At 43.2% G+C, this 27,446-nt stretch overlaps 1 protein-coding gene across 1 annotated transcript; it reads left to right on the top strand.

The window, feature by feature from the left end:
• The first annotated feature begins 33 nt into the window (after positions 1-33).
• On the top strand, positions 34-25,761 carry LOC143103536 (alanine--tRNA ligase, cytoplasmic-like). The gene is made up of 21 exons (XM_076267280.1): positions 34-109; positions 3,576-3,797; positions 5,204-5,392; positions 5,754-5,899; positions 10,577-10,768; positions 11,177-11,321; positions 11,874-12,019; positions 12,602-12,710; positions 12,959-13,109; positions 13,641-13,765; positions 14,479-14,623; positions 18,062-18,240; positions 18,466-18,579; positions 18,758-18,964; positions 19,418-19,602; positions 20,576-20,684; positions 22,574-22,687; positions 23,040-23,159; positions 23,333-23,419; positions 23,795-23,908; positions 24,661-25,761. The coding sequence occupies exons 2-21, from the start codon at positions 3,654-3,656 to the stop codon at positions 24,838-24,840; spliced, it is 2,901 nt and encodes a 966-aa protein (XP_076123395.1). The 5' UTR covers positions 34-109; positions 3,576-3,653; the 3' UTR covers positions 24,841-25,761.
• The last annotated feature ends 1,685 nt before the right edge of the window (positions 25,762-27,446 follow it).

Genomic DNA, 27,446 nt, shown 5'->3' with positions numbered 1-27,446 from the left:
ACCAATGGCATTTCTTTGTGGGTAAACGCTGTACGCCTCTCTTCTTCGAGTGCACCGGCGTGGGGAAGCAGTGTGACAGGAGAGAAAAGTGTCTGGAAGATTAATAACCGTGAGTATAACAGGGGTTTTTGGTCCTCTCTATCATAGTATTTCATAGTAACCGATGCTGCAGTATTTATACCATCAATAAACGTGGGGATTAAGAGCTGAGCCATCCCATTAAACCAGTGATTAGCTCGCTGTGCAGCTAACTCTAATGAATGGTCAGCGTTGAGCCTTACTAGCATAGTTAGCCTTCTCGTGGTACCAGGTGCTGTTCGTGATGGGTAGCGAGCTTTCACTCCAGCCCTTCCACGAATATCAATTCGCGCAAGAATTGATTAGTTGAGCCGTTTGCTCAATTTGCCAGCTTTCCTGATACGAAACGAGTGAGCTATCTGTCCCATAATTAGCAGCCGGTCGGCTGTCAAGAGTTGTAGCTAGTTGAATGAAGCTAGACCAGATTTAGCCAATCTTACGTTAGCCATCAGTATGTCAGCTCATGCAAGTCGTTATCGTAAGGTAGCTCTTAGTGGTTGTTCATTAACACCAGTTCATTATTTTTCACTTTTCACGTCTGTGTATTTATGAAGTACGTCAAGACTGAAAAAAAAACCTTAATGTAATCCTTATTTGGTGTTCTCATTTTTTTATGTCATGCATAAACTCTTCTCTTACAAAGGGTGCAGCCTGGTTGTCACTGATGGGTCTGCATCTCACTGTTTTGTGTGCCAAAGTTTTCGGGTGCTGTCAGGTGAACTACTCAAAGGTCCTGCGCTATTGCATTTTGACCAACTAGTCGGTGGTGATTTAAAGACTGCATTTTTTTGAGTGACTATAACTATACTGACAGAAGAACACATAACACCTCAACCTTATTTCATGTCTTGTCTAGCTGTGCTTTATTGCAACATTGGCTGTTTGAAAGTCTGCACTGAATATGCACTGAGAGCTAATTGCAACGTACAGAGAGATGACGGGGAAAACGTGTTGAAGTGCATGCAGTGTTCTGCAATGATTGGCGGTTTAAGCCTGCGCTTGCTGTGCGAGTTGATCAGAGGATTGGTGCTGCTTGCATGCAGGTTGGTCGTTACTGCAGGGGGTAGTAGGTAGGAAGGGGACCTGGCCTGTTTACTCTGCATAGCTGTCCCTTAGGATGCTCACCTTTGGTGAAGGTAGTAGACCATTCCATTTGTTCTGCTCCAGGGGGATACCTGTGCATCAGTGTTGCGCGGTCTGCCCGAAATTAAGCGGTCGCCCGCGGATGACCGCGGTCACCCGCGGTTATGAGTCATAAACAAAATATTTTAATGATATTCGGGTCATTTGCGGGCGGGTCAGTTAAAATTAATTAAATATATATTTTCTACAAATATGCCTACTTAAAATATCACGAGAAAGCTAGCATCAATACAGTAAAGCATCAATACAGTAACGTCAACAGTAAAGAAGCAAGACGCGAGTTAAAATAATAAAGACACCCCTTCAGAAAAAGCGATATAGGCTATGGTTATGGTCTAGGCCTACTTCTTGCGAAGCCATTTAAAAGTATGACAGCCAAAACGGGCAGCCTGCAGGAATAAATGTTATGGCACAGACTACACAGCCATATCTACCGGTATGTATAGGTTCGCGCATGCATAAAAGTTACCTTAGTTCGTTGTGTTTGTGACTTTAAACAGTGGATGTGCTTTAGTAAAGCTTTGTGTTTCATTCAGCATTATAAACCAGTTCTTACGCTAACGTTTTGACCAGCAATGTATCTCTCTTGCCTACCTCGCCTCACCATTTCTGTTTTCGAAAGAAAGATGTATGTCCATGGCCTTCAAATCTTATCCTAGTGTTCTTATCCTTTGTGCGTTGCGTGCGTGCTTGCGCTCTTATTCTCATTCTTTCTCCTGCGCAAACATTATGTCCTGCATGCTTACTGCGTGTAGTTCTACTGCATCAAGTTTCGTAAATAAATTAGTTTGTTTTTACAGAAATGGCCTACTGTCACACTGCATGCAGCCTATAACCAAAAGCACACATTTTGTAAATAAGCGGGTCGGATCGCGGGTCGGGTATAATTTTGTCCTAATTAATATTCGCGGTCCGAGTTGCGGTCGGGTTGATTAAAATATCGGGCGACCGCGGGCCGCTTGTGACCAAACCCGCGCAACACTGCTGTGCATCAGATCAGAGGATAAGGTGATGGAAAATAACCCCACAAGAAAGTCTGTGCGCACATTGGTGCACAGATTAAAGTAACGATATGAAAATGTAACCTCCCGGTTAGTGTGTTCAATTATGTTCAGAAAGGACTAATAGGCTGAAATAGTTTCAAAAAGTGTGACCGCATTTACTATTACAAAATATAGGCAAAACCTTATCAAAAGTGCAACATTTAACCAGGGACGCTGGAACTCATTTTCATCTTGGGGTGCTCATAGAGGTGGTGCTGTGGGTGGGTAAAAAATTGTTACTAAGTAGATGTGATTCTTTTATTCTGGTGCATTTTAAGGTGGCCTATAGCTACTGGAGAAGGGCATATTTTCATTCACATTCATAGGCCTACATCCTGACTGCACAAACAAACCTGGCTGAGCTGAGCATTCTTAATTCATAGCATAACATTACAGTGACATTGTGTGTTGTCCCGTTCACTTTTTCCTTGGTCATGTATAATTGGCTTTGTGCCACAATTAAATCCATCGATAACATATAACAGAATCAGTAGGGTACCAGTTTTGTTTCATTGTACCAGGCCTACTGTATGTCAAAAGCAGGCTCGGATGAAGCTGGGAAGGATTAAACACACGGTTTCCACACCGTGGTAATCATCCGTGATAATCATGATATTTGAAATGAAAACGATAATTGTTATCGTCAACATTTTTATCGTGGTTTACCATTATACCGGTAATCGTTACATCCCTACCTGCAGTCAGTACTAATGCAGAAGCGTTCATTCTCCAAAACATTAGTGTCTGTGTTTATGAAAAGCAACATTACTAACCTTGAACAGCAGTATAGGCCTTCACACGTTCAACCTCAGGCACATTACTGTCCACTAAGCTGTAGCCTAAGCACAATGCCTTTAAAAATGAGGTTTGACCTGTCTTTCCAACCAAGTAAATGCCTGTGGCTTCAATTTTGTCTATGATAAATCAGCAAGCTTGTGTGCTTATGTAATCAGCAAGCTTGTGTGCCTTTGTTTGCAGTGTGCCAAACGCATCTTGCAGTTGCAGTGTGAAAAATGGTGTTTGATTACCACAAAATAAAGAGCCACTCAACACCATAATTGATTATTATTGGGCTTCAAAGGATCATGGATCTATATGGATTTTTACCGTGGATCTCACCAAATCCGTCTGCATTCCTTCCTAACTTGTTGACGGTTGGCAGTTGGCAGAGCCAACTAGAGCCTGGGTTGATGTTATGAATTGCACAGACCGCACCTGTGTTCCACTGTCTCTTTCAGACAGTTCAGTGTAGCACGATTTGTCCAACCATATATATCTGTGTGTGTGTGTATTTGTCCATTTTCCCTACAGTCACTGTCGGAGTCACCGTCTGAGTCACAGTCGCTGTCAGAGTCGGAGTCACAGTCTCGTGCTAGCAGCCCTCGCATCATGGACTCTTCATTGACTGCAGCCCAGATCCGAGAGAAGTTCATTGACTTCTTTCGACGCCATGAACACCAGTATGTCCACTCGTCCGCCACCATCCCGCTGGACGACCCCACGCTGCTGTTTGCCAACGCCGGCATGAACCAGGTGAGCTCTGCAATAATGCCACAGCCAGGTGTAGCCACCAGATAGACCGGTAACTAGCCCTCTAGAAAAAACTTGCTAGATGCAGACAAATTATCGATGGGTTGGTTTGGAGAGGTCCGTAAACCATAGTTTCTAAAACTAGTTCCGGTCCTTGATTATGATTGGCTGAATATATGTATAGTATAAGTATATATACTCTTTTGATCCCGTGAGGGAAATTTGGTCTCCGTGAGGTGAAGCACACACTAATCCTGGCGCAGTGAGCTGCCTGCAACAACACCGGCGCTCGGGGAGCAGTGAGGGGTTAGGTGCCTTGCTCTAGGGCACTTCTGGTCGGGGTTCGAACCGGCAACCCTCCGGTTACGAGTCCGAAGCACTAACCAGTAGGCCACGACTGCCCCATATATATTAACCGAATAACGTTCGGTGCTGGCGAAAACCCAGTGCAACCCTTCACATTGACTGCATTACTGTGCCACCACGAATTTATACTAAAGTTAGAGTTGCTGCCTCTCAACGTTGCTTGGCAGCCATTATGATAGAGGAAATATATTTCTTGTCTGAGGAATGATGTATGAATAAATCGCTAAATTTCTCGTTGCTGTGCCTTTATGTTTGATTAAAGAAGCCCTATGCAACAATTTTAGCAAAAGTGACCTTAATTGTGCAGGTTGAGAGTCGTTCTGATGGTTCTACAACACTTTTTGGGTCGTTTGGTGGGTGCTTCGTCTCCCCCTAGTGCTTCTCCGCGGAAAAACCGAATATGCAACTTTCTGGTCCCGGACCGAAGAAATCCGGATGTGACTCGACGGAAGGACTCGAAAATGTAGTCAGATTGTAGTTTCTAAGAAGACTGCAAAACGGACTCCCAACTAGCCTTGGGTGAACTTCGTTTTTGTAATGTGGTTTGATAGTCTCTTGAACAATGTGTTTGCTCGACCGTTTTATTGTGAGCCCTGTATGTGTTTAGCTTGGTTTCTTGATGGCTAGCTCGCTAGCTAGTGGGGGTTTAGTGTAGCAGTCACTTGCTACCGAAGCTGCAGGGTGAGCTATGTCGTGAAAAATGCGAGCCCAAATCAGGCGAAAACCCAGAAACAGCGAAGGAATAACCAGACTTGCATAGGGCTTCTTTAACCATAGTGCGAGCTAGAAGATGGAAACTTACATTTAAAGTATTTTGCATTATCAAGTTCACCGTTTAACTGTATGAAAACTTGAATGATTGTCTCTGGTTGAATGTTGGTGTATGTAACTATAGGGAACTGAATCTAGAGCAGCTTACAAGAAAAATGTGGTCTTCACAGAACTTTTAAAGATGGCGCTAGACACAGTAAATATACTGAGTCTAGTAATATACCATAGACTGAGCCTGTTTATGTTGTTGTTTTTTTTTGTTCCACCTGTAGTTCAAGCCCATCTTTCTGAACACTATTGACCCATCGCACCCAATGGCCAGACTGAAGCGTGCTGCCAACACCCAGAAGTGCATCCGTGCTGGAGGCAAGCACAATGACCTGGACGATGTGGGGAAGGATGTGTACCACCATACCTTCTTTGAGATGTTGGGCTCTTGGTCCTTTGGAGACTACTTTAAGGTAAGCCTTTCAGAGAACGGAGGAAAAAGGTTGACACCTGTCTAGCAGAGGTCAGAATATTATAAACCCATTGCATTTAAGCTACATATTTGTCGGGAGATACTTTTTCTTGAACAGTTATGCAGTGAGTTCGACATTTCCAGACCAGTCTAGACCAGTCATGTCTATTGCATACTCTTTTTTTTTTTTTTTTTTTGCATTTATTTAGTCTTGTGTTCGGGGCTATCTGAACCTGACCCTGTCTGTCTGTCTGTCAGCCTGTCATTCTAAAATTAACCAAATGAACCGTGTCCTTCCTTCTCTCTTCTCCCTTCCTCGTTTCCTCCTGTGCTGATGGCTGGGTGTCTGCTCTGCTCTACAGCAACTAGCCTGTAAGATGGCCCTGGAACTGCTGACTCAGGAGCTCGGCATCCCCATCGAGCGCCTCTATGTCACCTACTTTGGGGGCCACGCTGAGGCCGGCCTGGAGGCGGACCTGGAGTGCAAGCAGATCTGGCTGGACCTGGGGTGAGTCAGCACTGCAGTGTAAGGCCGCAGTCAGACAAAATGCTGGTTTCTGCATTTGCTGTTTTGTGTTGGCAGTGAGCGGTTTGTGCGGCTGCCTAAGGCCTAGTCCACACGTACCAAACCGATCTTTTTTTCTTCCGTCTTCTCTGAAACCGTATCAAGAATATTTGCGTCCAAACGGATCCATCTCAACACGACTCAACACGTTACTTTATATCCCAGGCCTATAGGTGGCACTGTTTCTTTACAGAAATTAACCAAAGCTTGCGCCAAAGATGGTTGATTACGAAGATACTTCATGGGAGGCCATTTCCTGTCCCTGGAAATTTATGCAAATAGGGTAGCAGTACACGCCCCCGCACATTTATGCAGTGATCGGGCTCTCTTTTTAACATTGAGGTCTATGGCAGAATCCAAGAATTTCCCAGAATTTGTCAAAGCCTTATTTTTCTGAGCAATGGATGCACATTTCGGACACGGTATCATGATCTCCAAACCCTCCTCTCTATTTCAGTAGAATGTCGTGATAGTATGACCCTCCAGTCGGGAGAAAATCAACATTAATGAAGGTGTACACCAAGTTTATTTTGTACTCCGGCTTGTCTGGCGTGGAACCGAGGCGTTCAAACTGATGGTAATTTTTATACCATAGATTTAATAGAGACCCAGTCAGACCAATAGTATGAAAAATCAGGAACAGAGTTTATTTACAATAATGCGCATCAAGGGAGAGACAGCATGACTTAACCTAAAGATCCATCAGCTGCTCTAACTAGACAAGGAAATAGTTAGAGTTTAAGTATCCTTCCAGGCTGACAGGAGATGGCGTTGGTCATCCCATCTCACGTGGACTACACTGAATCAGACCCTGATTAGTGGCAGCCTGGCAATCCGGAGCAGATAGCTACTGACGCAGCCATGCAGAACAGTGAAACACTGCAAAGTCATAATATTCCTGCTTATCTCTAAACACAGTCACACAGAGATATACACAGGGACAGTACAGATATCATACAGTCATTACATAGAATCATACTTTTAGTATCAAAGTGACCTACTAATGAGAAATGCAGAACATTAAACCACATATTGGAATATTGGACATAATGCAGAACATTAAACCATATATTGGAATATTGGACGTAAAGTTCTATTCCACTTTCTCTCAGTCCCCCTTTTTCAGCCTTTATGGCTGCAGGGCTCCAGACTAACTTTTTGCACTGGTTGCACTGGTGCGCCTAACTTTTTTTCTTAGGTGCACCAGCACAAAAGTTAGGTGCACCCACATTTTCAACCACATTGCATTTAACACCGCAGCAGGTTCACTTTTTTCCCTTAATTACTGTCCTATATAGGTTGTCCTATGACTTGTGATTTACAATTCTACAAGAAAAGTAACTTAATGAAGTGTTGGTGCTTAAGAGCTTCACTGAGCTGAAATTTAAACTTAAAACATCTCAAGATGTATTAAATAAAAATAACAGTGAGTAAATTAACAGTGCACGTCTTTTAAGGGCTTCAAACTGCACATCTCATGGCTCAATATTTTACATACTATCCTTCATGACTATCCTTAGGCCATGGCTAAACCAGCTCGCCATGCTAGCATCTTCCATAGAAATGTATTTGAGCACAATTTAAAGAGATGTTCCAAGTAGCCTGGGGGATTTTTATGTGATTTTGCAATGATGATTGCAATAATCATTTGACAGCCCCACAATGCAATTCACTTTTTAATTTTAGTATTTTTAAATGTTCAATAAGAACATGGTTAATGCAGTAACGAAATGGTTGGCCTATTATTATAGGCTATTGCAATGACTTGCCATGCTTGATCTAAATGTGTCCATTCAATTCACCGTACACAATGACCACTGTAGGCTATACATGCAGGGAATATTCAGGCTTTAAATGTAGCAGCGATGTTCGGTTTGCGCCAAATACCGGATTAAATTGATTGATGCCATCAGAATGAGTTTACACAACTCGCGCGCAAAACGAATATTGCTGTTGAAAACCGGGTTACTCCCTGCATGTAACTGCGGTCAATGACGCACTCCTTTTCGGCGATATCTGTTGTTCGATGTCGTTCGCGAAGGCCTTGTATGCATTGTTCACAATTTTAAGACGTCTTTTCATCTGCAATGACTCCTATAAATTTGGCGCAAGTGGCATTCTTCTACGTCGGGTTTACGTTCAAACTATTTTTCTGGTGAATAATTATTTCGGACTGAACTTGGTGAAGGGAAGTTTCACTAGGCCTATTGTAGGCAATGATAAACTTTATCATCATCTCGGGCTCGTCTGATCGGTTTGCTGCTGCCAGCCGCTGAAGGGCAGTGGGGAGAGGGGACATTTATCTCGGCCTATGTGACCACACTGTAATGCAACTACATCCACTCTGTTTATCTGACGGCTCCTGACCTCCCTCTCTCTCTGCAGCACATGCATTTTCAAATTTACACACAGGCACTAGGCCACGGCCAATCAGAGGGGAGGTCCCGCCCTTCACTATCTGTGATTTGTTTAAACCACGATATTGGCCAAATATGTGTCTGTTATTGAACAAAGGTAGAGTTTCAATGCGGACACTTTTTCCTCTCTCGAATAGCTGGTCGCACCGGTGTGACCTCCGATTTTTTTTAGTCGCACTTCTGAAAAATTAGGTCACATATGCGACCAAATTGGTCGCACTCTGGAGCCCTGGGCTGGAACATTTAATCAAATAATGTCACTGGGAAAATGCACAAAATATAAATGATTATACACTTGTTTCATTAAAGTTAGTCAGATCCAAATAAGCAGGTACTGTACATGACTAGATACATGATTTTACTAATTTCTTCATAAGTTATGAAAAATAGCTACACATGATTGGTGTACAATAACAACCACAGTAAATCACATGTATATAAAAATAATAAGTTCTGAATCCAATACTCTCAAGTCCCCCTGTAAAAGACTTGAAGCCTTTGACAACAAACAATAGCACGCATTCTGATTGAATCAGGATGAGCCTACTAATTAACTGAGAGTAATGCAGTAATTGTGTCTCTTTACCATGTGTATAATACTTAGGCAAAGCTGAATATAAAACCAAAACACATAGATATACCACTCGGTGAGTTGCACAGTTTTGAAAACGAACGTTAAGGGTTGTTTTAGGACATGTTTGAGTAGCCTACTACACTATGCCCATTGCCAGCCACCCTGAGAAGTGAAAAGGCGATTCAAAACGAGTCAGAAAAGTCGAGACAAGACCAATCGTCAAAATTTCGGTGTCCACCACTCTAGTTCATCCAAAACAAACCAGAAAAGGGCTAAATTTTCCCTTTAATTTACTCACTGTTATTTTTATTTAATTCATCTTGAGATGTTTTAAAGGAGAAGTTCGGTGTGAAATTGACCTTAGCTGTACTGAAAGATGTTGCCGAGTACTCACATGTGTCCAATAGGCACCTTCACTCACCCCTTAGCATTCCAAATTACGCCGTTTTTAGCCGAGTAGCTGTGGGGGCATAGCGTAGCCTATGCAACTAAATCGCTATTTTTACAGCACTAAAAAGGTTCCAAGTAACTCCACACTGCATTGGTAGACTTCTGAGGGTCTTGGAACCTTTTTAATTGTGTAAAAATAGCGATTTAGCTGCATAGGCTACGCTATGCCCCCCACAGCTACTCGGCTAAAAACGGCGTAATTCGGAATGCTAGGGGGTGAGCGAAGGTGCCTATTGGACACATGTAAGTACTCAGCAACATCTTTCAGTACAGCTAAGGTCAATTTCACACCGAACTTCTCCTTTAAGTTTAAATTTCAGCTCAGTGAAGCACTTAAAGCACCAACACTTCATTAAGTTACTTTTCTTGTAGAATTGTAAATCATAAGTCATAGGACAACCTATATAGGACAGTAATTAAGGAAAAAAAGTGAACCTGCTGCGGTGTTAAATGCGATGTGGTTGAAAATTTGGGTGCACCTAACTTTTGTGCTGGTGCACCTAAGAAAAAAAAGTTAGGCGCACCAGTGCAACCAGTGCAAAAAGTTAGTCTGGAGCCCTGCTATCTGTTTGCTGGGTCTTGGGTCTTGTACGTTCTTCAGCTTGGTCATATTGCAAGTGGTTCAGGGTAGCGCTGGCTATGTAGGATTTTATTTAGGGTGGACAAAATAGTTGTAGGCCAACATTCTGATGTTTGTACTTGGATTGGTCTGTGAGCATGTTAAACTGCACTTCTGAAGACATTGTGTGGTGGTACACTTTGAACAGGGCGCATGGTATGAACGCAGTGAGTGCTGATAAACATGGACAGGATAAAGAAGTGCTGTGTGTGTGTGTGTGTGTGTGTGTGTGTGTGTGTGTGTGTGTGTGTGTGTGTGTGTGTGTGTGTGTGTGTGTGTGTGTGTGTGTGTGTGTGTGTGTGTGTGTGTGTGTGTGTGTGTGTGTGTGTGTGTGTGTGTGTGTGTGTGTGTGTGTGTGTGTGTCTCAACGCTTAGACCTAGAATTCAATTCAATTTTTCAGTAAAGGGGTTTTAAAAATCAAAGTCTTTGTCTTTGTCTTTGTCTTTGTCTCTCTCTCTCTCTCTCTCTCTCTCTCTCTCTCTCTCTCTCTCTCTCTCTCTCTCTCTCTCTCTCTCTCTCTCTCTCTCTCTCTCTCTCTCTCTCTCTCTCTCTCTCTCAGGATGGAGGAGTGCCGTATCCTGCCCGGCAGCATGAAGGACAACTTCTGGGAGATGGGCGACACTGGCCCCTGCGGCCCCTGCAGTGAGATCCACTACGACCGCATTGGGGGCAGAGACGCCGCCCACCTGGTCAACATGGACGACCCAAACGTGCTGGAGATCTGGAACCTGGTGTTCATCCAGTTCAATAGGTGGGAGACACGATGAGCTGCAAGCATACCTACACATAGCCCTTCTCATACACTCATACTCACACACACATTCACATTCTCACTTACACACACACACACACACACACACACACACACACAAAGCTCCATAATTCACACACACATCCACATTCTCACTTATATATACACACACACACACACACACACACACAAAGAGCTCCATGGGTCAAACACACATTCACATTCTCACTTATATACACACACACAGAGCTCCATGGGACACACACACACACACACACACACACACACACACACACACACACACAAAGAGCTCCATGGGTCAAACACACATTCACATTCTCACTTATATACACACACACAGAGCTCCAAGGTGCCTTCACGCTCATGTGTCTCACGGTTCTTGTTCAGGGAGTCTGAGACGGAGCTGAAGCCTCTGCCTAAGAAGAGCATTGACACAGGCATGGGCCTGGAGCGCCTGGTGTCCGTGCTGCAGAATAAGATGTCCAACTACGACACGGACCTCTTCGTGCCCTACTTCGAGGCCATCCAGAAGGTCAGAGGGCTACCTTCACCTTCACTCGCACGACCACCAAAATACTAGCCACTCAAAATGCTGCTTGGATCAGGAAGCTAGTCCATCACAGTTAGACCAACCAACCCAGCATTCTGTAGACACATCTTGTGAGAGTAATAGTTAATAATAATAATAGTTTAATGTAGCCATTTTTATTTTATTTATTTATTCTTTCTTTAACCAGTGCAAGAGAGGCAGCACCTCAGGGAGAAACATACATAAACATAAAACACAACACATACACCGCACATATAGTATGTTAACAGAGTAAGGAAAAATACTATATCAACAGGCAGTCTAAAAGCATTCACAGTGATAATATATACAACATTTTCAATACAGAATTAAAGTCAGAGTGGAATGAATAAGTTTAAGCATTAGTTTGCTATTAGAAGACCGCTAGTTGAGAGTCGGGTTCACCTGACATTAGTGTCCGATGGCAACTTTGAATACATATATTAATAGTGGTGTGGTTTTTTTCCCTCTCGGTTTCTCCTGTCCTAAATTGTAGTGTTTGTTTTCTGTCCCTAGGGCACTGGTGCCAGGCCATACACGGGCAAGGTTGGCGCTGAGGACACAGATGGCATTGACATGGCCTACCGTGTGCTGGCTGACCACGCCCGCACCATCACCATCGCCCTGTCCGACGGAGGAAGACCCGACAACACTGGCAGAGGGTGAGGAGTGGTTGGCTCCCTTTCCTTTTCTGTTTGGAGAGACAAGTGCAAATACTCCACCCACTTCCTCAGAGTGGCTATTTTGCACCTCAGTGTGTGTGTCTCCGTTTGCGTGCATGTCTCTATGTGTGTCCATGTGTGTGCATGTCTCTATGTGTGTCTGTGTGTGTCCATGTGTGTGCATGTCTCTATGTGTGTCCGTGTGTGTGTGCATGTCTCTATGTGTGTCCGTGTGTGTGTGCATGTCTCTATGTGTGTCCGTGTGTGTGTGTCTGTTTTAGTTTATACAGTAGTGACCGTGATGATCATAAGGTCAAAACAGAGCTAATATCGCCATTACCAAATGGATTCGTACAGCACTGTGTAGGACTTCTCCACTTTGTGTCCTTTAACGCACCTGCATTTACCCACTGACCTGTGTGCATGAGATCCACCACTCGTCTGTGTGTGTGTGTGTCTGTGTGCATTAACCCCTGCTGTGTGTGTGCGTGTGCGCATTAACCCCTGCTGTGTGTGTGTGTGTGTGTGTGTGTGTGTGTGTGTGTGCGTGCATTAACCCCTGCTGTGTGTGTCTGTTTGCAGCTACGTGCTGAGGAGGATCCTGAGGCGTGCGGTGAGATACTCTCACGAGAAGCTTGGAGCCCAGAAGGGCTTCTTTGCCTCCCTAGTGGACGTGGTGGTCGAGTCACTGGTGAGAGAAGCCTCTTTTTTTTAAAGTTTGAAAACACTGTAATCTAATGTAGTCGAATTTTGGAAGCAGAGTGCGCTGCACTCATGTCGGTGCCAATGTGAGGAGAGCTTTAGTGTTAGGGACTTATCTAATCTAAAATGGTCTCTTTTTGCACATCTTTCTGGGCCCTACTTCATCCCCAACTTCATCATGCGTGAGCCGTGGTGTTGCTAATACTATATTGGTTTGTGTGGTTATTATTTATTTAGGGAGATGCCTTCCCAGAGCTGAAAAAGGATCCAGACATGGTGAAGGACATCATTAACGAGGAGGAGACGCAGTTCCTCAAGACGCTCAGCAGAGGGCGCCGCATCCTGGACCGTAAGATCCAGAGCCTGGGAGAAAGCACCACCATCCCAGGTGAGATGTGACGGCACTCAGACTAGCTCAGCTTTGGAGCTCAGCCTGTGGAACACTGATGCTCGCCATGAATGCTAATGTGTTTATCCAGAACCCAATAGCCAAGTCACAAAAATAAATGCTGATCAATTGCTTGCCACCTGTGAGATGAAAGTGATGAAATAGACGTGGTTAGAACCTGTGCCAGAGACTATTCAGGCTGTGAGATTGTGAAAGTGAGTGATAAGCTGTTAATACCAATAATTCTTAATGATTTTTTTTTTTTTCTGCAGAAATGTAATTTGACAACATAAATAATAAAGTATGTCATGAATTACCGGGAGCCCCATTTTCCATGAGCGGATGTTGAGCAGTCTGTAAATTGTTTGTTGTGAGTGCCACCTGCTCCCTGGCTGGTAGAGTGTGAACCTGTCTCACCTGTGCCTCTCTCTCTCTCTCTCTCTCTCTCTCTCTCTCTCTCTCTCTCTCTCTCTCTCTCTCTCTCTCTCTCTCTCTCTCTCTCTCTCTCCCCCTCCCCCTCTGTCTGTCCAGGAGACACAGCCTGGCTGCTGTACGACACCTACGGTTTCCCCCTGGACCTCACAGCCCTGATCGCCGAGGAGAGAGGGATGGGCGTGGACATAGACGGCTTTGAAGAGGAGAAGAAGGCTGCTCAGGTAACGAGGAGAGTGTACGGACAGACAGAACTGGGGATGGAGCAGGGAGAAAGGCACGAGGGAATGTATGGAGCCCAAAATGCTCAGATTAAATGAACAAACTATAAGAGCACTGGGAGAGCACAGAACTCCAGTCTGAGAGTCTTAAAGTCTAAAAAAGTCAGCAGCATAGACTATGTACAGATGTATCACAACGTTGGGGGGGGGGGGGGGGAGTTGTTGGATGATGACTGGAACCGATATGAACTTTGCAGCCCATAATTATTTACTTTGCTATTTATTCTGGGTCTACGATTTTCCTTAATGTTTTTTGCCGGTAAGAGCATGAAGCTGTTCTTAAATTTCATTCTATATGGTCTTAAAAAGGTCTTACATTTTACTAGTTGAAACTTGGACATGCCGTGTTTAAGTATAGTAAGTATAGTATATATACTCTTTTGATCCTGTGAGGGAAATTTGGTCACTGCATTTAAACCCAATCTGTGAATTAGTGAAACACACTCAGCACACAGTGAAAACACAGTGGGGCGAAGCACACACTAATCCCGACGCAGTGAGCTGCCTGCTACAGCAGCGTTCGGGGATCAGTGAGGGGTTAGGTGCCTTGCTCAAGGGCATTTCAGCCATTCCTACTGGTCGGGGTTTGAACTGGCAACCCTCCAGTTACAAGTCCGAAGCGCTAACCAGTAGGCCACACAATGTTCTCTGTCCAGCTGAAGTCCCAGGGCAAAGGGGCTGGAGATGCGGATCACCTCATGCTGGACATCTACGCCATCGAGGAGCTCCGCAACAAGGACACCCCCGCCACAGATGACAGCCCCAAGTACAAGTACAGCTCCGACGATGGCGGCAGCTACGGTGAGTGGAGAGGGGTGTAGCAGGGTTCAACAAAAGCACTGGCCCGGGGCAAGTAAAAGAGCAAGTTAGTTGGCCAGTTACTGGCTTTTTGGGCCAGTGTCAGTTTTTCTACCATCACTCATTGCCATGAGGTAATTCACCTTTGAAGCTAACTTGAAGCTAAGGCTACTCACTGCAATGGGGGACTTATTACAATTAAAATAGGCTTTATGTAAAAGTGACTTTTCAGGGCCAATAGAAATGCATGGGAGCAGTACAAATCAGATGTACATGCCAGTGGGAGGAAAATTTTATGTTGGACCCTGGGATGTAGTATATATCCAATAATTGGGTCTTGGAACATGGATGAATTGAGCCTTATTCACACAATTGGTATTCCGCTGATCGCCTCAAAAGTTGAAGTATGTTGAACTTTGCTGCATGATGTTTTGCATGATGTTTTGCTTTGGGTTATTTCCCCCTGTAATTGCAAGTCGCAGAATTTCATTCTATGGACTCCATTAGGGATGTAACGATTACCGGTATAATGATAAACCGTGATAAAAATGTTGACGATAACAATTACCGTTTTCTTTTGAAATATCATAATTATCACGGTTGATTATCACGGTGTTGAAACCGTGTGTTTAATCCTTCCCAGCTTCATCCGAGCCTGCTTTTGACATACAGTAGGCCTGGTACAATGAAGCAAAATTGGTACCCTACTGATTCTGTTGTGTAGCCTAATTGATGGTTTTAACTGCGAGTTGGATTAGGCTACACCTGATTTTAAAAGGCGGAACATTTTCACCGCAAAACTTGCACTGTAACATTTGCACTCTGCGTCTTTTTATGTTCGCGTGCACATTAAATCCATTCCACTCACGTTATCAGAAGAACACAGTAGCCTAAAGTTTTATTTCGAACACTTACTTTGGTCTCACTCAGGGTAGGAATTTCACGGCGGCCACGTTTTTGCCCCTTGTGTTGGCCGTGATGTCCCTTTGAAAATCAGAGGTTTACAGGCCACGGTGCCCTTGGTGCCCTTCTTTCAATATTCTGCTTTGCATCCTACTAATAGCGAATTTTATTTAGCCTATGGCCTGTCAAAATAATCTTAGCATTCACAGCGCAAATTAATTTATTTTACGCAGTGGAGAAAGTGACAGCGCAAGAAAGAAAGTGCGTCTAAATTCACCTATTCTTCTCAGTTGAACTACTCGCGAAGTAGCCTACTCATCACACAGACATCACATGAAAGAGCTTTTTCTCAGCTTTTAAACGATGTTAGCCGCGAATTGCTGTGGTGAACGGTTCGCGAGAAACGTAAATAATATAATTAAATTTAATCATAAATTCTACTGAAGGTTTTCGTCCATCTCCCTACCCATTCCTCTCGGTGCAATACTTCACGAACCTTTCGTTTAACACATGACAAACCATATATCAGAATAAACAGCAGACCTTACCGAACATAAAGGTGTAAAGCAGTCCCCTGTACAGTTAGCCGTTCCAGAGTAATCCACTTTTGAATTTGCAGTACATTTCGACATGCATGGATGTCTCCAAATTTGGGCTTTAAGTTTTACAATGTGTTTAAATTGTTCCACATGATTTCATAATGGGCCAAATACAAAATAAATGTTACGAATATCGCCTATATATCGGTAAATCAGAGGACAGCTGACTAAGAGTTTGTGAAAGTAGATCACAAAATGCTAAGCATGCATCTAGGCTATTTGAGTTTCTTAAAGCTGAACTGTGCTTAAATTGTTCAATACATGATTTCATAACAGGCCAAATATAAAATAAATGTTAAATATAGCCTAGATATCTGTAAATATTAGATGTTCAGATGATTTGCAGTTCTATATAAAACTATTTCAGCTTGTGTAGGCCTATCAGTGCTTTCTGAACATATTGAACACACTTTTAAAAATACCGTGATAATACCGAAAACCGTGATAATTTTGGTCACTATAACCGTGAGGTTAAATTTTCATACCGTTACATCCCTAGACTCCATCGCTATGTCCCTCCATGCTAGCTTCCTCTTTTCTGAATGCAGTTTCTTTAAAAGTTTGTCATCCTTTTTTGGACTCTGGAGGGTTAGGACAGCTCTAACTGGGTTTTATAACTGGGAGTGTGGATGAAGAGGAAAGGCTCATTATTTACACTTTTAGTCATTTGTTTATGACTGATCCAACCCAGACGCTGCGGTTCTAAAATAACCCCGGCCCCAGTGCTCGCTGTAGTTGTTTGTGTAATGAGTTCAGAGAAGGACAGTAAACATCCGTTTCATAATGACTAGCTCCTAGGAAGGACTAGAGTGTGTCCTCCAAATTTGGAAGCACAAAGATGGAAGCAGACTTCAATTAATCTTTTTTGTAATGTTTAGTAAGTTAACAACTAAAAAACAAGAAAAGGCCTCACGTTGTATGCACTTATTCTTTGCACAGATGCAGCCTCCAAATTTGGCCACACTTTGATTAAACCTTGAGATTGTGCGCGTGTGTGTGTGAGGGAGAGAGATCGAGAATGTGTAATTTACTTCCATGGCAACAAGTTCTGAAGATATAATGTTTGCTATGCACACGTCACAGCAAAGTTATCTTGGTTAGGCTACTATCACTGATTGGCAATAGGGCTGGGTGATATGGCCTAAAAATTGGCCTTAAATTTTTCACATTTAATCGATTTCCCCCATACAAACTACAAATGGCAAAAAAATGTTAAAAACAAATTATGAATTTGTTTTGTTTTAATTTTCCCTCTGGAATTTGATCTAGTTTGGTAGTAGGCCTAATAATCCTTTGGTAGTAACAGACAAGTTAGGGGGGGGGGGGTATAGTACCTACTAACAACAGTTAACAGTATCATTAGTTTAGACATTGTGCAGTAGGCTTCTTATGGATGACCTCACTAATGAGCTCCATTACTTTTGACATCATATCCTGCTTATGTTTGCTGCCCATCAGCAGCTGGATAAAGTTCAGTGATGGAATTTAAAGACAAAATCCATTTTCATAAAAACAAATCCATTTTCATAAAAACCTGATTTTCGATTTAAATCTATTTGAGTGGCAGCATTCCAATTTAATATCCAGCAAAAATCAAAATGGAAAAGAGCTTCTATGCTATAGACTGTACTGTAGAGCACAAATACATAGGCTTCTTACAGGAATTCAGAGCTCTTTCTACAGACTGCTATCCGTGCATTCTCTTTATATCGCATCCAAGTTATGTTTGTAGTTTGTTACAAAGGTGCACATTTATTATATTAATGACTTAATTTGTTATTGCGCTTCTCAACTCTAGGGGGACACCAAGAACAAATCCTCTTTAGTGCTGCTTTAACGTTCATGTAATATAGCTTCTGATGGTTCTTCAGTTATTCCACAATCCGTGCACACCTCTAGTGTGAGTAATCTTTTGTGGTGTTCTTTTTCTCGGGGTCAGACTTTGAGCAGACTGTGGCCACAGTACTGGCCCTGCGGCGTGAGCGGACGTTCGTGGACGAGGTGACCACGGGTCAGGAGTGTGGTGTGGTGCTGGACCAGACGTCCTTCTACGCCGAGCAGGGTGGTCAGACCTTCGACGAGGGATACATGTTGCGCGAAAATGACTCTGCAGAGGATGTAAGGAGTAGTGTGTGTGTGTGTGTGTGTGTGTGTGTGTGTGTGTGTGAGAGAGTGTGTACATTTTTGTTAGTGTGTGTGCGAGCATATGTGTTTGCCCATGTGTCATATTCATGAGGATAGATTTTTGTGGATTTCCGTGTTGTTCCTATATAATGTTTGTGTTTATGTGAGTGGGGAAAAGCAGCCTTAATTCTCTGTGTGGTTGTGTTTATGTGTGTGTAGAGGATGGAGTTCACAGTGAAGAACACACAGGTGCGGGGAGGCTACGTGCTGCACGTGGGCACAGTCTATGGCACACTGAAGGTCGGAGACCGACTCACGCTACACGTAGATGAGGTGGGTCATGCTTTTGGTTTTCAGTTGGTGTGTGTTTATGTGCCTTCCTGATTAATTACTTTGCACTGAATAGACATCGGTAGGATGATTGATCATCCAATTTCACTATTCTCTTTTCTTCTCCCTCACTTACTTTCTTTCTTTCTCTCTCTCTCTGTCCCCCCATTCCCTCGCTCAGGCTCGTCGTAGGCCCATCATGAGTAACCACACCGCCACACACATCCTGAACTTCGCCCTGCGGGGGGTCCTGGGTGAGGCGGACCAGCGCGGGTCCCTGGTGGCCGCCGATCGCCTGCGCTTCGACTTCACCGCCAAAGGAGCCCTCACCACCGCCGAGGTGCGCAGCACCGAGGAGATCGCCTGCACCATGATCCGAGACAACAAGGTGAGCAGTCACCACACACATGCTGTGTGTGTGCCTATGTGTTGGGAGTGGATCTGACTGGTTATGTGGGTTGTAGATATGTATGTGTAAATATGTTCAGTATGTTTTATCATGTATTATATTTGCAAACTACAGGGTTTAAAGTTCTCAGACAGTGCCAGAATTCAGGTGTGGGTTGTACCATGGCGTGCAATTTCAGCATTTAAGATTTGCAAATAGATAATTGTATACAGCGGCTTTGAACATCTCTGATAACTTCAGACACAGAACTTTAAGCTCTGTAACTAATCTTGCTTTGCTTTTATGTTATGGAAGTTTGGATATGTTTGCCCAACTTATTTCCAGTTGCAACATTTAAAGACATGTTTTCCCTTTTTTGATCTCTTTTCTCTTTCATCTCTCTCGCGCTCTGTCTCTCTCTCTCTCGTTCTCTCTCACGCTCTCTCTCTCTAGCCTGTGTATGCTATGGAGGCTCCCCTGGCTGCAGCTAAGGCCATCCAAGGCCTGCGTGCCGTGTTTGATGAAACCTACCCCGACCCAGTGCGAGTCGTGTCCATTGGCATCCCCGTCACTGACCTGCTCTCTGACCCCAACAGCCCTGCCGGTTCTCTCACTTCCATTGAGTTCTGCGGTGGAACGTGAGTAGAACACTGCACGACTATTCTCACTAGTGCACATAGACCTTTACATGATATTTAATTAACTCCAATGGTTCTAGGAAATAATGGAAGGTTATTAGCCTTAGGGTTATTGACATGTACAGTGGGGAGAATAAGTATTTGAACCCATGCTAAAGTTGACTTAAAAAGAAAAATATATAAACATCTGTTAGAAATTGCTCTTAATGCCTTAATTAAAACAAATAGTAAAAATCCAACCTTTAAGGACACCAATTTTCTTAGTGAATCAAGAATGTATCGTAAATAAATAAATGTTCTTCCTTAAATTACAGGGGCAATAAGTATTTGACCCCTATGTTAAAATACTCCATAGAGGCAGGCAGATTTTTTTATTTTTAAAGGCCACTTATTTCATGGATCCAGGATACTATGCATCCTGATAAAGTTCCCTTGGCCTTTGGAATTAAAATATCCCCACATCATCACATACCGTTCACCATACCTAGAGATTGGCATGGTGTGTTTTTCAGTTAGCCTATTAGCTGGTTTGATTTGCATTGAACCCAATGAGCATTTTAGTCAACTTTAGCATGGGTTCAAATACTTATTCTCCCCACTGTATCAGGGAGCTGTTCTTGTCCACTCAAAAATAAAAATGCTGTACAGACTTTGATATAAATCTCTGAGAAGTTAGTGTTTGCTAGTGATCTTTGCTTCTCCTGTCTTTTGTCCCTGTTTCTGCCCAGCAGTGCCTAGTTTTAATGAGCTGCTTTGATGGTTTGTGTGTTAAAGTTAACTGTAGTTTCTGATTGACTTGTCTATCTATAAACATGCTTTTATTTTCATCCAAACAAGGAGTTTTATAGTCCTATAGTTTATAGTTTAGTGTCCGCATGTGACGGTGTGACAAGTGGTGTGGCAACCTTTACCAGAGTCCATCTGCACCTGGTTTTCATGACCTCAGTATCTGACCTTTCCCATCTGATCCCAGGCACCTGCAGAACTCTGGCCACGCAGGCCCCTTCATCATCGTGTCCGAAGAGGCCATCGCCAAGGGAATCCGCCGCATCGTTGCCGTGACGGGAGCTGAGGCCCAGAAGGTTAGAGAGAGGAAAACATATATTTTATTTAACGCTGTCTACAAGGAGACACACTGGTCATTCTCACTAGCTGACTGTCCAGGCTGCTCACTATGTAGTCTTATACTTTGGTGATGTACATATCCTGCCAAATAACATCAGTTAGAATGCAAACTAGCAGAGTGCCAAAAATGGAAATTCAGCCGACTTTTAGAAAGTTTGCTTGGATAAAAGCTTGTTGCTATTGCTATATTAGTTTAAGGTCAGGTCTGTATCATCTCTTCATTAAGCGCTTTCAGATATACGTGTAAGACCGGAGGTTCTGCCGATGTTAAACGGTGGGCCCGTATATCTGAACGACATAACCGGTCATGTGGAAGTCCGAATTCACCCGGTGTTTATACTACTCCCCCCCCTAGTATTTCCTCCGGACATTATGTAAATGTGCTGTGTCTGAATGAAGTGTAGAACATGCGGTTAAGATCACACCTAGTGAGAGGGCGTGTTGGTGATGTTTCTTTCGTGCGTCCATGTGGTTAGATCTGACTTAAATGCCAGTGTTATGATGGAGTGGCATAATGCTGTCCAGAAAATCTCAGACCTGGAAAGATGCAAACATCACGGAGCTACTGTCCATGAGGGCATACAACATTTTGATAGAACACATGAAGGGAACGGCAAGAGACGTTGTAGCCTACAACTGCATGGCAAGGCCAAACGAATTCAAAAGACTGAATCACCAAGCAGAAGGCGCTGAAAAGGCAGTAGCCTACAGCGACGTCGTTGACGACAATAACAGGAGTATTTAATAAATTGTTAGCCAACACGGTTTTCTGTTCATTGATACCTCGCAGAGCTCGCTGATATTTGTTGAGCATATATGCCTAGAGAAAATGAAAACGAAGAAAAGCCAACTTTGTTACAAGCTCCTTATGTAAAAGCAATAGACACATGGGGAGAGGATGCTTTTGGAAAAAATAAACCATGAAAAAACTAACAACTTCACTGTTATGTTAGTATTTTGTTTATTGCTTAAAAACGTTGTATGATGGCCTTGCATCTTGCAGTCTTGAGTTAGCCTACTGAATTGGCTGGTAGCCTACCATAAAGTTTGTGCATGCTCTCTCTCCAACGCAAACCAGATGTGGGGTTCTATAGCCAAGTAATTCTGGTACATAACGTTGAAAACAGATAAATGTGTTTATTCGAATCACACATACAAATACCGTTTGCTTACTTGACTAGCCTACTTCAAGTATTAGCCTACGCACAATAGATTTGTCTTCTTTAGCCTACATAATGCATAGGCTACACGTTGTAAACTAAAAGCAGCTGTGACAGGCAGCGGCCGCATATATTCTGCGTCATATCTCGCATCTTGTGAACTCTACAAGCCCCCACCCCTCACTCGACAACCACACGGAGATTCTGTAATGTGCGTGTATGTCGTTCACACATACGTCCTAATACTAGCCTACTTCAAGTATTAGCCTACGCACAATAGATTTTCTTATTTAGCCTGCATAATGCATAGGCTACACTTTGTAAACAAAAAGCAGCTGTGACAGGCAGCGGCCGCATATATTCTGCGTCATATCTCGCATCTTGTGAACTCTACAAGCCCCCACCCCTCACTCGACAACCACACGGAGATTTTGTAATGTGCGTGTATGTCGTTCACACATACGTCCGTATAAGGTCAGTATTAGGTCCGCAGGTTAGCATCATATCTGAATCATCCGAAGGGTAGGACCTCCGTTTGACAAACCTCCGCATGTACTCCGGAGGTTATATCTGAAATCGCTTATTGTGTCTCTGTCTTTCTTCCACTGTGTGGGTGTGTGTGTGGGTGTGTGTGTGGTGTGGGTGTGTGTGTGGTGTGTGTGGGTGTGGGTGTGTGTGGGTGACAGGCCCAGAGGAAAGCAGACGCGCTCAGACAGAGCCTGTCTGCCCTGTCAGACAAAGTCAAGGGCCAGACTGCTCCTAATAAGGACGTGCAGAAGGAGATCGCTGACATGACTGAGGTGAGTGTGACTCAGAACAGGCCTCAGACGTCACACATCCACAAGTCTCTCGTCAGGCAATATCCCACGAGTACTGAAGTGTCTGAAGTGCCCATTTCAGGTACCCTTAGGGATACTTCAGGTTTGAAAGAACATGAACATAGTATGCTCATCAAGGCTCATGTTTTGGCCAGGTTCTATGAATGGCCTTATACGCAGTATAAACAACATTGATTTGAATTAATAGTTTGAATTAAATCGCACGTAACATTCCCTGTAGTTTTTGCATAGAGTGGTTGCACATCAAGTTGTTCTTTTTTGCTCATTCTCTCTGTCTCATCCTCCATTTGTCTGTCTGTCGTGCATGCTGTAGTCTCTGGGCACTGCGGTCATCTCGCAGTGGCAGAAGGACGAGATGAGGGAGACTCTGAAGGGCCTGAAGAAGACCATGGATGACCTGGACCGCGCCAGCAAAGCCGACGTGCAGAAGAGGGTGAGTGCAGCAGTACTGGCTACCACGTGATCTACCATGTGTTTACATTTACAACACATTTTGGAATGGTTTCAGACCCGTTCACATCTTCCACATTTTGTGAGGTTTCTGACTCATCGTAAAATAGATTTTATCGGTCTACACACAATACCCATGTTGTGTTTTTCCTGTAGGTGCTTGAGAAGACGAAGGAGTTGATTGAGAGCAGCCCCAACCAGCCCCTGCTCGTCATGGAGATGGAGAGTGGAGCCTCCGCCAAGGTGAGGGCCTCATGGCATAACGCGCACCATCCTCTTTTTCAGGAGTTTTGAAAAGCTATGTGCTGCTTGAGGAGTCTGAATTAATGCAGTTTTGGTGGAAAAATTCCTCTCCAGACCTTTAACAATTTGCTAAAATTTCCCTGATGTTTGAAAAAAAAATGGTATTTTGTTTATGTGTGTGATGGAATTCTGTTTCTTCATTTTAATTAGCCGGTTTAATTAAATGGTTAGTTATGACTCAATGGCTAATGACCTTGTATTGTGAAAATGACAAATAATGGCCCAAATATCATTACCAATCTCCCTGACGTGCCACTCTTTTAAAAATGAACATTCATTTCTTTACTCACCTTGCCAGTCATCTCTCCTCCCCAGGCTCTGAACGAGTCTCTAAAACTACTAAAGAGTAACTCCCCTCAGACTGCTGCAATGCTCTTCACTGTGGACGCCGATGCCGGCAAGATCATCTGCCTCTGCCAAGTACCCAAGGTATGCCACCCTCCTAGGCCAAATACTCCATATATGCCACCCTCCGAGGCTAAATACTTCATATGTGCCACTACACTGCTGGATAGACTTCAAGGGATCTTCAAGAGTTTTTATAGGCCTTCTGCTCCATTTCCACTATGTAGGGTACTGCAGGTGTTTAATATACTGTAATAGAGATCTCTTGGTGCCCATCTCTGCTTTGATCAGACCGTGGTGTCAGTTGCAGTGCTGTCTCTCAGAATCCTGCTATCAAGCGAGGAGACTACAAAGAACTCTTTATCTGACAAAGCTAGTTCTAGAACAGATCCCTTACAGCTCTGGAACACAGGAACATGGTGACAGCAGCTGTCTTTGGCTTTCCATCTGTATTCCTATCTTGCACACCTCCTGTTCTCTTTACGGTCCTCCATTTCTATCTTTTTCTCTCTTTTTCTCTCTTTCTCCCTCTATCTTTTCTGTCATTCTCTACCCATCATTTTGCGTTCAGTCTCACTTATCTATTCCGTCCTATTTTTCTCCCCTACTCTCTCTTTCTGTCTTTCTTTTCTTTCTTTCTTTGTCTCTCTCTTTCCCCATCTTTATAAATATTTAAAGTTGACTAATATATTTAGCAGATGCTTTTATCCAAAGTGACATGACCTCTCAGCGGTGGAAATGTAACCGGGGCCAACTGATTGTCAGTCGGTGATGTCAGTGCTGCTCCACCACGCCCATTTCTTATTTGAATGCAATATTTTCATGTGTCCCTGCAGGAAGTGGCCGGTCGAGGCCTGAAAGCAATGGAGTGGGTGCAGGAAGTCTGCCCCCTCATGGACGGTAAGGGAGGCGGGAAGGACATGTCTGCCCAGGCCACCGGTCGCAACATCCACTGCATGCAGGAGGCCTTGCAGCTGGCTAACGAATTCGCCCGACTCAAACTGGGCGAAAATTAAAGCAAATGCCGTGAACAAGCAGCACAGGGGTTGGGTTTTAGTGGACAAGGTAAAGAGAAAGAGAGAATAAGAGAGGGAGATGGTGGAATGAATTCCAACCTAACCCAACCCCACAACCCCCTTATTGAACTGGAGTGCTCCGCCTTTGTGCTGGGTGCTTCAGGCAGGACACTGTACAGAACCACTTCCTGACGAGCGCAGGTAGACAGGCCAGCAGTCCATCACCCCGATCTCCCTGCCTTCTCTCTTTCCCGAGGCTGCTGCTGCCACAGTCCCTGCCGTTAGTTGAAAAGATGTTTGTGCATGTTTGGATGACTTCATCCATCCCTATCATCATCATGATCACTGTGTTTAAGCAGCTCTCACACTGGCCCCTGATTGGCACATTTCTAAAACTTTGATTGACAGGTGCAGGGTCACCCTGCTAAGTAACCAATCTCTTATCTCGCTCCGCCCACCTTTGTCTTAATTGACGGAGGCCAAAACTTAAGCACCATGTTAACGATGGACACGTTAACTGCTTTTTAAGCGGTAGAAGGCTGCTCTCTCCAATCCATTAGACTTCTATACATTTTCTTTATCGAGCTCTCTTTCTGTGTCTTTCTGTGGACTTTTGAGGACGTAGACGTCGGTGGACATTGTAATCCTGAGTCACTCATCAAGCAGAACACAAAAGCAAAGCATTAGCTTGCCACTAGTGGTAACATAGTCCTCCCACCAACATGAGCCATACTCTCTTTTTCATGTCGATTCATGTAAGGAAAACTGAAATTAATAAATAAGGGATTATTCTAGCTTAATGAATTAATAATGTTCGTTGTTGTCCTGTGGACAACACCATTTACTGACGACTCTGAATGCAGGTCAGTAAAAGTGTTGGCAGGAATTTGACATTCTGGAATAAAGCTACAGGTCAAGCCATGTGTGTGTGTGTTGCATGTGTGTTGCAGTTGAGTGTTGTTGGCCATGTGCTGACGCAGACCAGTGTAGGCCTGAGGGAAAAGCGTTTCTGTGTGGTCGCCTCACTGAACCTGGCTTCCTCAACTGTGGGGGTTATGGAAGAGGTTGGTGATGGCATCTGAACATTTAATCAGAAAAAAAACCCTAATACCATTTTCTCATAAGTCACCATTAATTATATATTAAATCTAGGTTTCCATATTGAGGGCTTACATTATTTTATACAGACAAGAGCAGATCCATTCCAAGTACAATCTTTGAATAGTTTACAACCCCATTTGAATTTTTTTTTAAATAAAAACAGAAAGATCACCTGCAAATCTCGTAAACCCAAATTTAGTTGCACACGGGCAACATTGTCAAATGTTGAAACAGACAAATGTGACTATATGTATTGAAAAATATATACTCATTTTGAATTTGATGCCAACATGTCAAAAAAATTGGGACTGTCAAAAAAAGGTTAGAAAATTGCGATGCTAAAGAAAACAGAATGGGAAACATTTCACAACTAATCAAGTGAACTGGCACCAGGATTGGGTATAAAAGCAAAGTCCGAGTCCCTCAGAAGTAAAGATGTGAGGTATTCATCACTCAGACGTGTAGACAAATAAAACAATCATATAACAATGAGAACCCAGGGAAATCTTTGTACACAAGGGACAGGGTTGAAAAACAGAATTGGATGTCTGTGATGTTCGGGTCCTCAGATGGCAATGCATTAAAAACAGCTGTTCCTGTAAAAATCATTGTATAAACTTATGGTGATCATGGAGGAAAGGGACTATTCAACTTATTAATGTACAATTCAAAAGCAAATACGATTTACCTAACTGGAAAGGCACAAGTATTGATGTATGATATATACAGCTTTATATACAGTATTATGTATAATGTAGTCTTTTTCAGGAAATACCTTGAATATTTCAGAAGAACAAGGCCAACTACATGGATATGTTGCCACAGGCTCCATAATAGGAGTCTAGGTACTAAAGGCCTTCCTGTAGACCGGTCACAGTGGGTGCACCATAGAGCGAAAAACACAATTACGTAAGAAGACCCCAGACTGTTGAGCAGCTGAAATCATATGTATACTGTATATGCTGGCGTCCAATTCAAAATGAACATATATTTTCCCAAGAAGCAATAACATTTCTCAATTTCAACTTATTGCTATGCATGTCTTTGCATTATTCTCAAATAAATATGAGTTTACAAGATTTGCAAATCATTCCATTCTGGCTTTATTCACATTTAAACAGTGTCCCAACTTTTTCTCAAATGGGGTTGTAGATAAATTATTTGGTAGATGCTTTTGTCCATTGATTAAAAAGACTTAATAAAACTGAGAAACTAAGGATAAAGCAACAAAAGATATACAACATAATTAATCAAAGCAGTTAAATTTAAATGTATGCATTTAAATGCATCATTGTGTTCACATCTCTAATAACCTGCAACCAACATAAAAAAAGAATCATGAATGTTTCCATTTTGCTTTTATTTTTGTACAATAGCATAAGATAAAAACAGTCCTTAATCACACCGCGATGGAGATCTGAGGTTTTGAAGAGAGGGATGGTGAGAGCACTGACTTGATAAGTCACTAGAGCACTAATGAGGACTATGGTTAAGAGCAGTAATAA

The sequence above is a fragment of the Alosa pseudoharengus genome, unplaced genomic scaffold, assembly GCF_046254945.1.
Source record: "Alosa pseudoharengus isolate Yale_2024_CS ecotype anadromous, Long Island Sound unplaced genomic scaffold, YU_APseudo_1.1 YU_APseudo_1.1_scf_10, whole genome shotgun sequence".
Taxonomy (NCBI): Eukaryota; Metazoa; Chordata; class Actinopteri; order Clupeiformes; family Clupeidae; genus Alosa; species Alosa pseudoharengus.
This window is presented reverse-complemented; position numbering and strand designations above follow the sequence as displayed.